Source organism: Benincasa hispida, chromosome 9 (genome assembly GCF_009727055.1).
Source record: "Benincasa hispida cultivar B227 chromosome 9, ASM972705v1, whole genome shotgun sequence".
NCBI lineage: Eukaryota > Viridiplantae > Streptophyta > Magnoliopsida > Cucurbitales > Cucurbitaceae > Benincasa > Benincasa hispida.
The window spans coordinates 47,889,024-47,902,494 of NC_052357.1; the positions used below are offsets into that span (position 1 = coordinate 47,889,024).

The following is a 13,471-nucleotide window of genomic DNA, read 5'->3' on the forward strand; positions in this document are numbered from 1 at the left end:
TCAGAAGTGTTCGTAACACCAGCTAGGTCAAATTACCGTTTTACCCATAAGTTACCTCTGTATTCTTAAGTATCAGTGTTTCTCTAATGAACAATTTGTTTATAGTTCAACCATTAAACAAAAACTTTCTCGGGCCAATGAGAGGGTAGGGCCCTTTGTTTAAGTCTTTGAGACACCACTTAAGGGAATACTCATTTACTTATCGTAAAGTCAGGAATGAATGAATTCCATCTCGTAAAATTATATTCCCAGCTCCTCACTCAGTCTTATCCTCAAAATGGTAAGCTTATTGAGTCGGCGAATTGGCCACTCTCACCCATACAAATCAAAGAACAATCTCTCATGAACAGAAGTCCATAATCCAATCAGGATTGAGACTAAGTTGCCTAGGTCATCTTAGTGAAATAGAAACCTAACTAGCCAACGGAGTTACATCTAGAGGTTACTATTTCTTGATCTGATCTTATGCAAACTTATTGCATAGGATACCCCCACTTGCATGTCCCCTACACGAACGTGTTGGATCATTGTATTTATATAAAATACAAAGTGGGTCATATCCATAGACCAAGATAAGGTATCTAGCCTTATCCACATAATATAAACCCTTTAGGTTGTATCTTGAACATTGGTCCCTGTATGTCTCCACATGTTCAAGACTCATACAACAGTCTAAGATGTTAGTTTATTGGATTAGGGTTATTTATGCAAGATAAATACAAGATAAGCAATAACTATTTATTGTAATAAACATTAATAATACTTTATTAATGATCGTTCAAATGTTACTTTTACTATCTACGAGTTTTAGGGCATAAAAACTAATACTTAGTTATCTTATGATGACTCAACCATGTAATACTTCAATGATGCCTAACTTGCAGCTCACACAAGATGGAGAATTGCTATAAGATCTTGAAAGATATAGGAGGTCATGGGAAAACTTAATTACCTTATGATGACTCGACAAGGCATAACCTATTCAGTGAATATCGTGAGTCAGTTTATGTCATGTCTAGTTCATCATTGGGCTGCATTGGAACAAATTTTGTGTTATCTAAAGGCTATTCCCAAGTGTGGTTTATTATATAAGGATTATGATTATACTAATATTGAATTTTTCTCAAATGTTGATTGGACAAGATCTAAAGAAGATAGAAGATAAACTTCAGGAAATTGTGTTTTTGTTCGTGGTAGTTTGATTTCTTGGAAGAGTAAGAAACAAAATGTGGTGTCACATTCAAAGTTCCCAAATAGAATATTGAGAAATGACACAATCTACATATAAATTGATTTGGATATGTCTTCTTGTTGAGTTGGAATTTGATATCACCACATCAACAAAATTGTGATGTGATAATCAAGCAACACTTTATATGGCATCCAATCCAGTATTTCATGAAAGGACTAAACATATTGAAGTCGATTGTCATTTTATACGTGAGAAAATTCAACAAGGTTTGGTATCTACTGGATATGTGAAGACTGGAGGATAGTTAGCAGATGTATTCACGAAAGCATTGAATGGAACACGTATAGATTATCTATATAACAAGTTGGGCATGATTAATATATATGCTCCAACTTGAAGGGAGTGTTATAGTGCTAATATTAGGGTTATTTTATCATTGTAAATATCTTTATTAAATTGTCCTTTATTGTCTTTTTGACGCATTCCTACTTAGGTCACTCTTGTACACTTGTATATATATCTTTTAAAATGCAATTAACAATTCAGATTCTCTCAAACTTAAGAGTTTTACATGGCTAAAGTTGCTACTTCCAAAAGTGTGGCTAGCATAGTGATTCATAATAGTGTAACGCTCGAGGATTATCGGACTTTTACAGTTTGTTTCCTGGTGATAATGTCCGATTCCCCAATAACCAAGTGATTGTCCATCTGAATGATGATCGGCTGAACTGAAGCGTTTAGGCCGTTGATAATGGATGGTTTGGAGCTCCTCTTGCCTTGATGATCTTCCATGATTCAGGAAAAGAATCTGAAATCTCCGAGTTAAAATGATAAACTTACTAATAAGAATTGATGCACAGAGAAGAAAATCTTTCAGCATTTAGATGTTTTCATCGGCTATGTAGTATTAATTTCTAGGTCGATCTCCCTAGTACAAAATAGATATTTATTGATTGTAGCAAATCATGATCCAGTACTCTCCAAAGAACTCGGCGAATTAAATTTACGAAGAGAAAAGAAACATGCAACCATAATGCAAAAAGTGGGTTCAAAGAGCTACAACAACAACCAGAATGCTAAGTGTATCACTATTGCTTATTCATAAACAGAAAGCAAAAACTAAAATCCTTCAAGTTCCCATCTCTCCCTCGCATTAAACTGTATCGACCAAATCAAAACTATGCCTAAAGCAAAAAGTTCAAATCCAACCTTATAAGTAAATAAACAATAATTAATTGCCAGAGACTTTGCAATACAACATATGTAATTCTCGAGTCACTCCAAGACTGTACATAAAACCTCAAATCTTGATCCAAACCATATTTGTTCAGGACTGAAATTATAATTTAACCTAAATTTAGTATATACTCAAAGTCATTAATCCCAAGTCTAAGTATAGTTTTGGTTTAAATCTTATTTTGGTATATGAACTTTTAATAATATTATATTTTGGTTCCTAAACTTTTAAAAATGTTTGTACTAGTCCTTGAACTTTGAATATTATTTTATTTTGATCCTTAAACTTTTAAAATGTTTGTTTTAGTCCCTGAATTTTTAAAAAGTGTTTATTTTAGTCCTGATATATTAAGATTTTGTTAACTCTTTAACAAAATGGTGAGGTAACTTGTATTTTGGGATGATTAGGCTAACAAATAAATTAGCTACGTTAAAAAAGTCTAGAGTTTCAATTTTGAATAAGGTGGCAAAGCGGGAGAATTTAAAAGATATTTTCAATTCAAAATTTTGGTCTTTAAGTATTTTGGCATGTTGATTGTTGGTATTTTACTTCATATTCATCTTACTCAATACGTCTAGAGCCTAGTCATCTAAAAATACAAGCTCACTCACATTTCCGTTGAAAAGTTAACATAGTTTTAATAGTAGGGATTAAAGTAAACACTTTTTAAAAGTTTAGAGACTAAAATGAACGTTTATGAAAGTTTAGAGACCAAAATAAAACAATATTTAAAGTTCAGGGACTAAAATAGGATTTAAACCTATAGTTTTTTGGAAAAGGAAAACAAAGGTAAAAATCCTTCCTCATTCCCAAGTCTAAATATAGTAGGAAGAACATAATTCAAATGTTCCCAAAATCATATCACATTTAGAAAATAAATAAATAAATAAAAGAGAACATCTAATATCCCAGACAATAATCCAAGTATAATATTATTAACCTTGTGCTTCAATGTAGAATGCAAATGCTTTCTCCTTTCCTAGTCTTTCAGCTTCTCCTTTACCGGTAAAGAATAAATATATGAATTACTACAGATTACTACAGTTAAAACCTTAGAAGATTACAACTAGAAAACAAAAACAAGGTCAATGTCATAGATTCACAACAAAAAAAAAAGGAACTAAAATTTAATATGACGAGAAAGCTTAAAGCCAATCAGCGAAGTAACTAGCAACAATCCCACCCAAGAAACTAGAAATTAGTTTTATAAACCATCAGAGGAGCAAGCAAACCTTCATCCAGAGACACTACACCTCGTGAAGACTAAATGAGTGAAGCCAAAAGCCTACAGTGATTGAAAGTGCAAATGTAAGCATCAAGGAACAAAATTCACAATGACATTCTACAAGCTACATTCTACACCATCTATAAGACAGTTGTACAACTAGTTCAACTTTAAACAAGTTAAAAGTCAGAAAATAAAATCAATCAAGAGAAAAAAAAGTTGAATCCTATTTCACCCTACTTTGTATTCATGCATTCCGTGGTAGTTGTTAATGTTCCCTATGGCAAAATATCTTCAACTCATTACATTCTCAACTTAAAAGTAGCATACCTATTCAATCAAGAGATTAAAACAACTGAGTCTTTTTGCTCTGTATTTCTCCTAGAATTTTTTCCTATTTTTTTCATTGTGGAATTTACTCAAACAGTTGACGGACATACGTCACAAAGAAGATAAAACGAACCTATTGAAAGAGGATTAAAACAAGGAAATGAAGAAAGAAAAATGAAGCTTGCAATCTTACCGATATGGAACGGCATGTCGATAGAGCCTGAACTGAGATAAGAGGTGTAAGAGAAGGCTTGAAGCGATGGTCTAAGAAAGATTCACGGGAAGCTAATAAAGATACAATCAACAAACTTTCTACAATTGAGGTTTAGATGCAAATTAGATAATGTATTAGAGCATGATTTCATAAAAATCAGTGATTAGAATCAAAGAAAGCGTAAGAATGGAGGATTTAACAGGATCTGCTATACAGTATACGAAGTAGGAATGAAATAGAGAAAGCGAGAACATGAAAACAAAAGTAATTACCTCTTAATTGGAACACTGGTTATTGAGCATGGCGGTGACGACGCCGACAACAGCGTCATTCAACACTTGGAAGCTACAGATCGTATGGAGCCTACGATTGAATCCGCTGTTGAGAGACTCCGATTGAGAGAGAAATAAAGAGTAACAATTCTTCCTTGGCGGAAAATCACCACGAATGATTGAATTCGGAGTTTGGGAGTGGGGTAGGAACAACATTACTGAACAACCACTATTCTGCATGGGGCGGCCGGCCTACCCACTCCTCACTCCCCATTTCGTTACTGCCCGTCAAATTCTCACGGGATCGCCCAGGGATTTACTACAGAAAATTTGCGGTGATCGGACCATTTGCAGACAATTTTTCTCCCATTTGATCCTCTTTTTAGGAAAAAAAAAACATAGTTAAATATAATATTTATATAATAAAATAAATAACATAACAATAAATTTATTATAATAAATATAAGAAAAAAAAGTTTTACGGGGCGGAGGCGAAGATGAGAAATACATTCCCCGACCCCGCCTCCATTTAGCTTTTAGAAAAAAAAAAATCCCCCATTCCCTCTCTCTTTCCCACCTAAACGGAAAATCCTTATCCATGAGAAAGTGGACATCTATAACTATTTAAAAACAAATCAACTACATATAATCTCAAAATGGGTGAACTAAAATCCACTTTTTGTTGTCAAATAAAATATTCATAAAATTACAAGTTTATTCCAATTTTTGAAACACTTCACATTTTTAGAGTCATGATGTCATATTGTCTCTCTATTTGATAAACTCGTGCCCATCTTTTGAACCCAACTTCCTCAAATAACTCATGACAATACCACTTTGAAGGCTAAAAATTGGTCCCAATATATTTGAAATTCTATCATGTGAAATGCCCTAACTACATCCTTGAATAAATTAATTATCACCTTGTCCCTAAAATTTGTGACTAGATAGCTCTCTAGGTGGTGTGTGCAAATTGCATGAAATCCTATGGCAAAGACTTCTTGAATGGCGTAGGATATGGCTACCATACAATAAAACACAATAACCGAATATAAGACTCCTCAATTGTAGTATTCAAATTCATCACAAACTATCACCATTATCGATCAGTCTCGTTGTGCATAATTACATATGCTAGTGGTTATACTTTATTGTTATCATCCATAACAACATCAACCAACATGATTCCTTTGTACTTACCTTTCAAATGGACCATAATGTCATGAACATATACTTGAAATGCACATAATATTTTAGCTTCATCTCAAACTTGTATCTGAATTCTCTATCTTCAAAGGCTTTTCCATAAGCATGGAGAATGATATACGAGTCTTCTGGAAAACCCCTCAACAAAAGCATATATTATTTCCCTTGCACACCACATTTCATCATAGCTTAGGTTTACATTGTACTCTTGCCTCATATCTTCAATAATATGACAAGGTCTATATACATGACCTACACTGAGCTTGTCTTTGATCATCTTTCCAATAATCATAACACTTGCTTACAAATGATCGTGATTTAAAAATATACCAACATAACATGTGTGCATACTTAAATATTTTGTGATCTTGAATATATCATAACCTTGTAACTTGATAGCACGAAGTCGCCACTGACAAATCTTACCAACACCTCAGATGTTATACAAACCCACCCTTGATATCTTGACTTGAAATTCAAATTTTTTGTTTGTAGCAAGAAATGATAACCTTATCTTCAAGTCTATTTTGAGAAAGAATAGTTGGTCTACTTCAACTTCCTCACCCGATGAAGAATGGTCATGCAAAATCATGTCTCATTTGCGTTCAATAGGTACTGATGATCCAATTTCTAAAGTGTCTCATCCTCTCAACAATAATTTGGTTCACTTGCTAGCTTGTCTCATTTTCAACATTTACATTTTCCATAAGTTGCTTTGTTTGAGTCTCATGCATCAATTTCGCCATAATAATGCTTGGTATCACGTTGCCTACTAGAGGATTTTCATGGGTTTGTGTTGTTGTCTAGTGGCAATATTGATGGTGAACCACTCTCATACCATGGAATAACATCCATTTGTCTGGATACATTTGGAATGATTTTGTATTTTGTATATCAACGCTTGCATGTCTATCACTCACATTGTTCAATTTATCGTTCGAGTTTTGTTTTGTTGATGGTTTCATTTTATTGTTAAAAATAGTTGAACTCTTGAGAGATCCTTACAGGAAGAAAAAAAAATTGAACATTTTCATCGCTCCTTATGTATTGTGGAGAAGTTTCATAGTCCAACTTATATTTCACCTTCATTATAATGTCAAATTGACAAACTAACATTTGCAATTTCATAGACTTTCAATTCTTTGTACTTCAAGGTGATGGACACGAGAATCCATATCAAATCACTATCAATATAGCAACTTTGGTTCTCATCTTACTTACCCGCATAACGTATGAGTAAGCACTTCTACAAATAACAGTCATAATAAAACGAGGTTTTACCATTTTTTTTATCTTTAATTTTAATTTGTAACATGTCATTTTGTTAATAGTATCAAATTCAATCACTTATAATTTTGAGAGAAACAATGTGGTTAATTGTTTTGACCAAATTTTTTCATTGGAGAATCGTTTTTTAAACCTCATGACAAGAATATGACTTTTGAAACTTCTAAAACTAAACGTGTATTTTGGCTTAAAATGAAAGGGAAAAAAAAAGCATAATTATTTGAAATAAGTTCCCAACTTTATGTTTGTACATTATTTTGTGAGTTATCCTAAAAAGGAAAGATGTTTGGACTAATTGAACTATATTCAATCTCATTGTTCTCAATTCCTAAAACTACACCGTAAACCAAACAATCTTATTACGTAGAGTTTTTCAAAATGAACATTAGATATTAAACTTGTACTATCAACTTCGACGTTGAGGTTTGATTCCCTCACCTAGATATTGTAAAAATTAAAAAAAAATAAAATTGAAGGTTCGTCGTCAAAATGAAGAAAGCAAAAGGCACAAAGCCCACATGGGTTTTATTTCACTTTCCGACTCCTTCCTTCAACCTTCTCTCTTCCTCCGACAATGGAAAAGTTCACTGACCACTGCTCTTCACTCTGTTCATCATCATCATTATCATCTTCTTTCACACAATCACGCCTCAATCTCGCCATTGTTTCAACTCTTCTAGCTTCAATCTGCTTCCTCACTCTCCGTTTCTCCCCTTCCTTCCTCACGCTCCTTCTTCTTCTTCTAATCCCTTCCACTCTCTTCCTCGCTAAGAAAAAATCCGATTCACTTCATACCTCCGCCGCTGACCACCTGTTCGACGAAAAGCCTCAAACGACACCGGAAGAAGAATCCGCCGCGCAAATCGGAGAAGAGCTTACTTCCGATGATGAATCTAGTAGTAGTAGCAGCAGCAATAGTAACGGTGGATTAGGAAGTGGAGATTTCAAGTCCGATCTCTGGATGTATTTGGATGAACTGACTCGGATTCTTCCGTTGTCTGAGGATTCGAGTTCTGAAGACGATGATAGCTTGATCGAAATTCCTCTTCTTCCTAATTCGAATGCGATTCAAAATCTTGAAACGTGTTTGCCTGATTTGTTACCGGATTCTGTTTTGAGGCAACACGGATTTGTGGAGCTTTTGGAAGAGATCAATGAGGAAGATAACTTGATTGAGATCGATATTTCCAAAGGTTTCAATCGATTTTCCACTGTTTGCAATTGAAAGGAGATTACATTCAGGTACAAAATCTGAGAAGTTGAATCGATAATGTTCGTTAACAATCTGTAATCTGATATTATTGTTCATTCTTTTCTTTTCTTTTTAACTGTTTTTGTTCTTAATTTGATAATGATGATATTTTCTTAGAGCATTTTTATCAGCAGACAAAAATCCCAAAATTTTGTCATCACTTCGAAAAAATGTTCTTATACATTCAAAAGTTTTAAAGTTATTTATCAACTTCAGTAAATGTTTCAAAATTACCAAAATCATTTAAAATTCTAGACATAAATCATGACTCGAAAAGATTAGCCATGACTTAAAATAGAGAAATTTTTTTAATATTACTAGAATATCATACCTTTTTTGTTCACACTTAAATTTGTCTTCGTAAATGTTAGTGGACTTCGTATTAATATGTTTAATTAGTACTAGCGTACTACATATTACTACCATAATGAACAATGGTTATATTGAATTTTCTCGATATGGAAAAATCTCACTCTGAAAATTTTTCATATTCGTGGAGTACTAAAAATTTTCTCTTAAAATAGAGTGGTGACTAGTGATCCAATTTTTCATTTTCTTTAATGAAATTTGACGCATCATTCAGGTGCCAATTTTTATAAAATATCGAAACATTTGAAACTATAAAGATATTTGTTAGGTTTTTTTTTATATATAAAAATTTAACCTTTTATCTGTTTGAAAATTTTGAAAAAGTTTGTGTAAGTGCTGATTAACAACATGGGAGCTGATTACTTTTTTTGTTTTCTCAATGTGTGTACGATAAAGTGAAGGAAATCGAGACTTTTTGTGATTCCAATAGGGTGGGTCATCATGAACGTTTGTCGTCTCACGAGAATTTTGGTTAAAGGTTAAAAAGAAAAAAGGGTTTTCAACACATATAACAATATAGGTTTAATTACACGATTGTCTAAATTATTTTGTATATGAATAATTTAATAGACACAAAAGTCGAGTCAAACAACCTCCTTATCATTTGACTTTTTTATATATACCAAAAGAAGTATGTAGGAGAAATTTATTGTAGTTATGAACTTCTCAAAATAGTATTATTTTCTAAACCTATATAAGTAAATAAAGTTTTTTCAATAATTCAAAAATTATTACTCTCATAAATGAAAACAATAAACGGTAAGAAACTTCCAAGGAGAAAAGGTCTATTTGATATATACAGTATTATATATCTGATCACTATGCGTACAAGAAAATTTGTATAATATATCATTTTATATATACCCAATAAGATATAAGTGTATATTTACATTTTCCAATGTACTTCTTAATACACCAAAAAAATAAATAATGGTAAATGCAATGTATATTTACATTTTTCTATATATTCGACATGTATTTGAGATTTGGAGAGTTCATTGATTTCAATTAGGAATATGGAAGAAAATAAAATAAATCTCCTAAAATAAAGGAAATACTAATTTTAAATATCCTACATTAAATGAATATCGATCAAAATTAATAAATAATAAAAAAAAGTCAAAATTCGAAAATGAGGTTAATAAAGAAAGAATTAAATATTCAAAAAATTATTGTTGAGTGGTAATGATATTTTAATAAATAAAATCCGTATATAATTAATAGAAATGATATATTTTTTTAATTTTAAAATATTACTAGATTAAAATATGAGAGAGAATTTATCGAAATGTTAAAAATGTCTCAACATGTTGTTGAAATCTAGTTATGAAATATTACTAAATTTTTGGATATTTGTGAAATATTGGTTATGTAATAGGCTAATTCCTTAAATCTTTCAAAGAAAAATAGCTAGATAAATCGTGGGCTACACCTATATTTATTGTTCAAACATAATTCATTTCTCATGTGGTAACTTTTGTTCTTCGTTTTACAATTTTTATTTTTTGGTGTGATTAGAGTGATATATGCACAAAGATAGATAGATTCCAAACTTTCAAGTTATACACATGTATTGCTTAGTTAAACTATCATTTTCATCCATGCTAGTTTTTACAATTTCATATATCTAAATATAAGGTCATTGTTCTTTTCAGAAATCTTAAAATTAGTCTTTATAATTGTTTATCAAAATTGGATAAATAGTAATAATACTTTTCAGGCAAGAAAAGATACAATGTGAATGTGCTTCCAAATTTTTAAAAGGAAAACAACTAATATTGATTATTTTTTCTTTTTGGAAAAGTTAACAATATACAGATATTATAGTCCATATTAAAGATTCATTGAAAGTAGACCGTTGAAAGTAAAGAGACTAAAATTAAAGAAATAATAATAAAAATTGTCTACAAGTAGAAGGAACCGACTAAAAAAAGAAAGTCTAGGAGATATTTATATTAAAATGACGACAAAAAATTATTATGATATCGAATATGTAAAAATTTGAAGGCATGCATTAAATCATTTGTCTAAATTTAGATGGCATATGATATATCAAACCAATTTTGTGAATAATGTTGTAAATGATATCTTTTGAGTTGAAATGTTAGTAATCATCTTATATGTGGTTAAAATATAGTGATAAATAATGTGCTTTATCGGTGATATTCTCGATCGGAATGAATAGTAGAAACCCTACAATTGGTCTAAGAAACAAAACCTTCCCATTGTTCTAATTGGAGTGTTTTTTCACCTTTTTTTTCTTCCTGTTTTCATTTTGTTGAAATTTGCATCCTCTTCGCTTTGACTTCATCTTCTTCTATGGAAATTATCTTTATACTATAAGGAATCATTTGTTGTGAGGTTTTTCTAGATGGCAATTGACACTGACAAACTAAACCGATACATGTGTCAAATTTCATTAAAGAAAAAAAAAGAAAAAAAAAAACCCTTAAACCAAACAACTCCTAAGATAAAAGAAAAAACAAACAAGAATCTAGACTACTTCCGACTAGGAACAACAAGTAATTAATAAAAATGTGTAACCAAACAAATAAAATCATAATTTTTATTTGAGTTTGACACTAATAGATGGTTGATTTGAAATGACTTTTTAAGTAGTAAAAGAAATACATTTAAAAACACATTTTTTAAGTACTCAAAAATTTATTCCAATGGGGCTCAATGTTAGGGTATAGAAGTAGTAATGATAACCAAGGAATTATTATTCCATAGTTGTGTAGTATAGTTTGGGTTGGTCCATATTTCACTCTAAAAGAGGTAGGGGTATCGATTTGGTCATACACTTTTTTTCTTTTTAAATTTTATTAAGGAAAAGATTTTAGACAAGGATTAAAATATCGATGTAAATATCAAAGTTATTTAGATTAATAATTAAGCTCTTTTTATTTTCAAACAAAATTATGGATCTTGTTCTTAGTATTTTTGTTCATATTGAATTAAATGGATGATATTTATTATGTTTTAAGTGCATTTATAAAAGATAATGGAGATATCAAAGGATCTTTAATATCGATATCAAGCCCCCTTCGATTTATGGATATATCAACATCTCACCACATATTTTAATGGTTTAACTTTGAATCTTGTTATATTTTAGTTCTTAAACTTTAAAGAACAAACATTTTAGTCCATAAACTTTTAAAAAATGTTTATTTTAGTTCATACTATTAAGATTTTGAGAACTCTTTGATCAAATTGCGTCTAGCATGTATTGAGCTAAATGAAGGTCAAGTAAAATACCAACAACCAACACGCCAAAATACTGAACGACCAAAATCTTGAATATAAAATGACTGAGTTCTTCTATAGAAAATCGCTTTAATTACCATGTGATTTAAAATTGAAACCGGCCTAGATTTTTTAGTGTGAATAACTTATTTGGCTTCTTAGTCATCTAAAAATACAAGTCATCTCATTATTTTGTTTAAGAGTCAACAAAATCATGATAGCAGGGACCAAAATAAATATTTTTTAAAAGTTTAAGGACTAAAATAAAAATTTATAAAAGTTTAAGAACCAAGATAAAATAAGATTCAAAGTTCATTGACCAAAATAGAATTTAAACCTATTTTAATCCTTGGTCATAGAAACCGAGGTTTGTTTACATAAAACTCTACACACTCCTTTTAATGTATAATTTTGTTGATTGGATTCTTTGCTCCCTAAAAGGCGAAAAGAAAGCATCTCCTTCATTTATTTTCCTTTCCTTTAAGTTTTTGTTGTTAAAAGATAACCATAACTCTACATCATTATTTATTTTTAAAAAAATTACTTTTTAGTACTAAATGTTCAAAATATAACTTTTTAGTCTTCAAATTTTTAAAAATAGGTACTTTTAGTCTTTGAATTTTTAAAATGTACGCATTTTCAGTTCTTGAGTTTTTAAGAATATGTTTCAAAAGTCTTTGAGGTAACCTCTCTTATTATTTTAAATAATTATATTACATTATAAACTAGAAAATAATTTTAAATAATTTATTACAATTTTAAAATTATTTTCTAATTTCAATATCATATAATTATTTAAAATAATAAAAAAAAATACTTAAGAGACATTTTAAATCTATTCTTAAAAATTAGGGATTAAAAATGTATATTTAAAAAGCTTAAAGGCCAAACACATCTATCTACATATATTTTGGGACTAAAAATAAAATATAACATAAAATTTTTAAAAATAATTATTAAAAGTTTACATTTTCTAATTCAAGTAAGTCTCGAGGTAAAGTTAACAACAATAATACAATTGTTTATATACTTCAAATGTTATCTAAATTTGATCTTCAATGTTATTGTCAATTGAGTCATTCACCTTAAATGATGTTGACTTCAATCCCACTTTTGTTATACTATTTTTTAAATGTCGCGGTTGTAAAATATTAAATTGAAACAAATGTAAATGAATAAAATTTATATATGGAAAAATTAACGGGTTTTAAGTGTACTAAAAATTAAATTAAAAATTAAAATAAATATATAAATATATATATGGCAAGATTTTAATTCAAAACTAAAATTATATATATAATACAATTTAAATTCAAATTTAAAATGATATATAAATTCAGGCATTGAAAAATCTTAAATTAAAAACTAAAAGAATATAAAAATTTACATATTAGAAAATTAAAAATTAAAAATTAAAATAATAATAAATAGAAATATAAAAATATAATAAAAAATAAATGATTTACAAGTTGTTTTACACTGAAAAGTGAAATCAGACCCAAGACCAATTGGGTTAAAAACATGCACTCTCCAAGACTCCAGGACCCACAAGGCAAAAACCAACATTATTTCAAAAATTAAAAAAAAAAAAAAACAAATTATAAAGTTTCATATGGAAAAATAGCCAAATGATTTTTT

General features: G+C 30.0%; 1 protein-coding gene across 10 annotated transcripts; it reads right to left on the bottom strand.

Moving 5' to 3' along the window:
• Positions 1–1,617: 1,617 nt before the first annotated feature.
• LOC120085171 lies at positions 1,618–5,000 on the bottom strand. 10 transcript variants are annotated; one of them, XR_005483833.1, is made up of 5 exons: positions 4,471–4,998; positions 4,178–4,296; positions 3,662–3,714; positions 3,370–3,426; positions 1,618–2,000 (listed from the first exon to the last, which is right to left on the bottom strand). XR_005483833.1 is itself a non-coding variant. In XM_039041055.1 (4 exons), the coding sequence occupies exons 1-4, from the start codon at positions 4,527–4,529 to the stop codon at positions 1,930–1,932; spliced, it is 258 nt and encodes an 85-aa protein (XP_038896983.1). In that variant the 5' UTR covers positions 4,530–4,990; the 3' UTR covers positions 1,618–1,929. The 10 variants fall into 10 exon arrangements, 2 of the variants coding, with proteins under 2 accessions (XP_038896983.1, XP_038896982.1); XR_005483832.1 differs by having other exon boundaries at positions 4,178–4,248; positions 4,471–4,988; XR_005483836.1 differs by lacking the exon at positions 3,662–3,714 and having other exon boundaries at positions 4,471–4,997.
• Between the last annotated feature and the right edge of the window lie 8,471 nt (positions 5,001–13,471).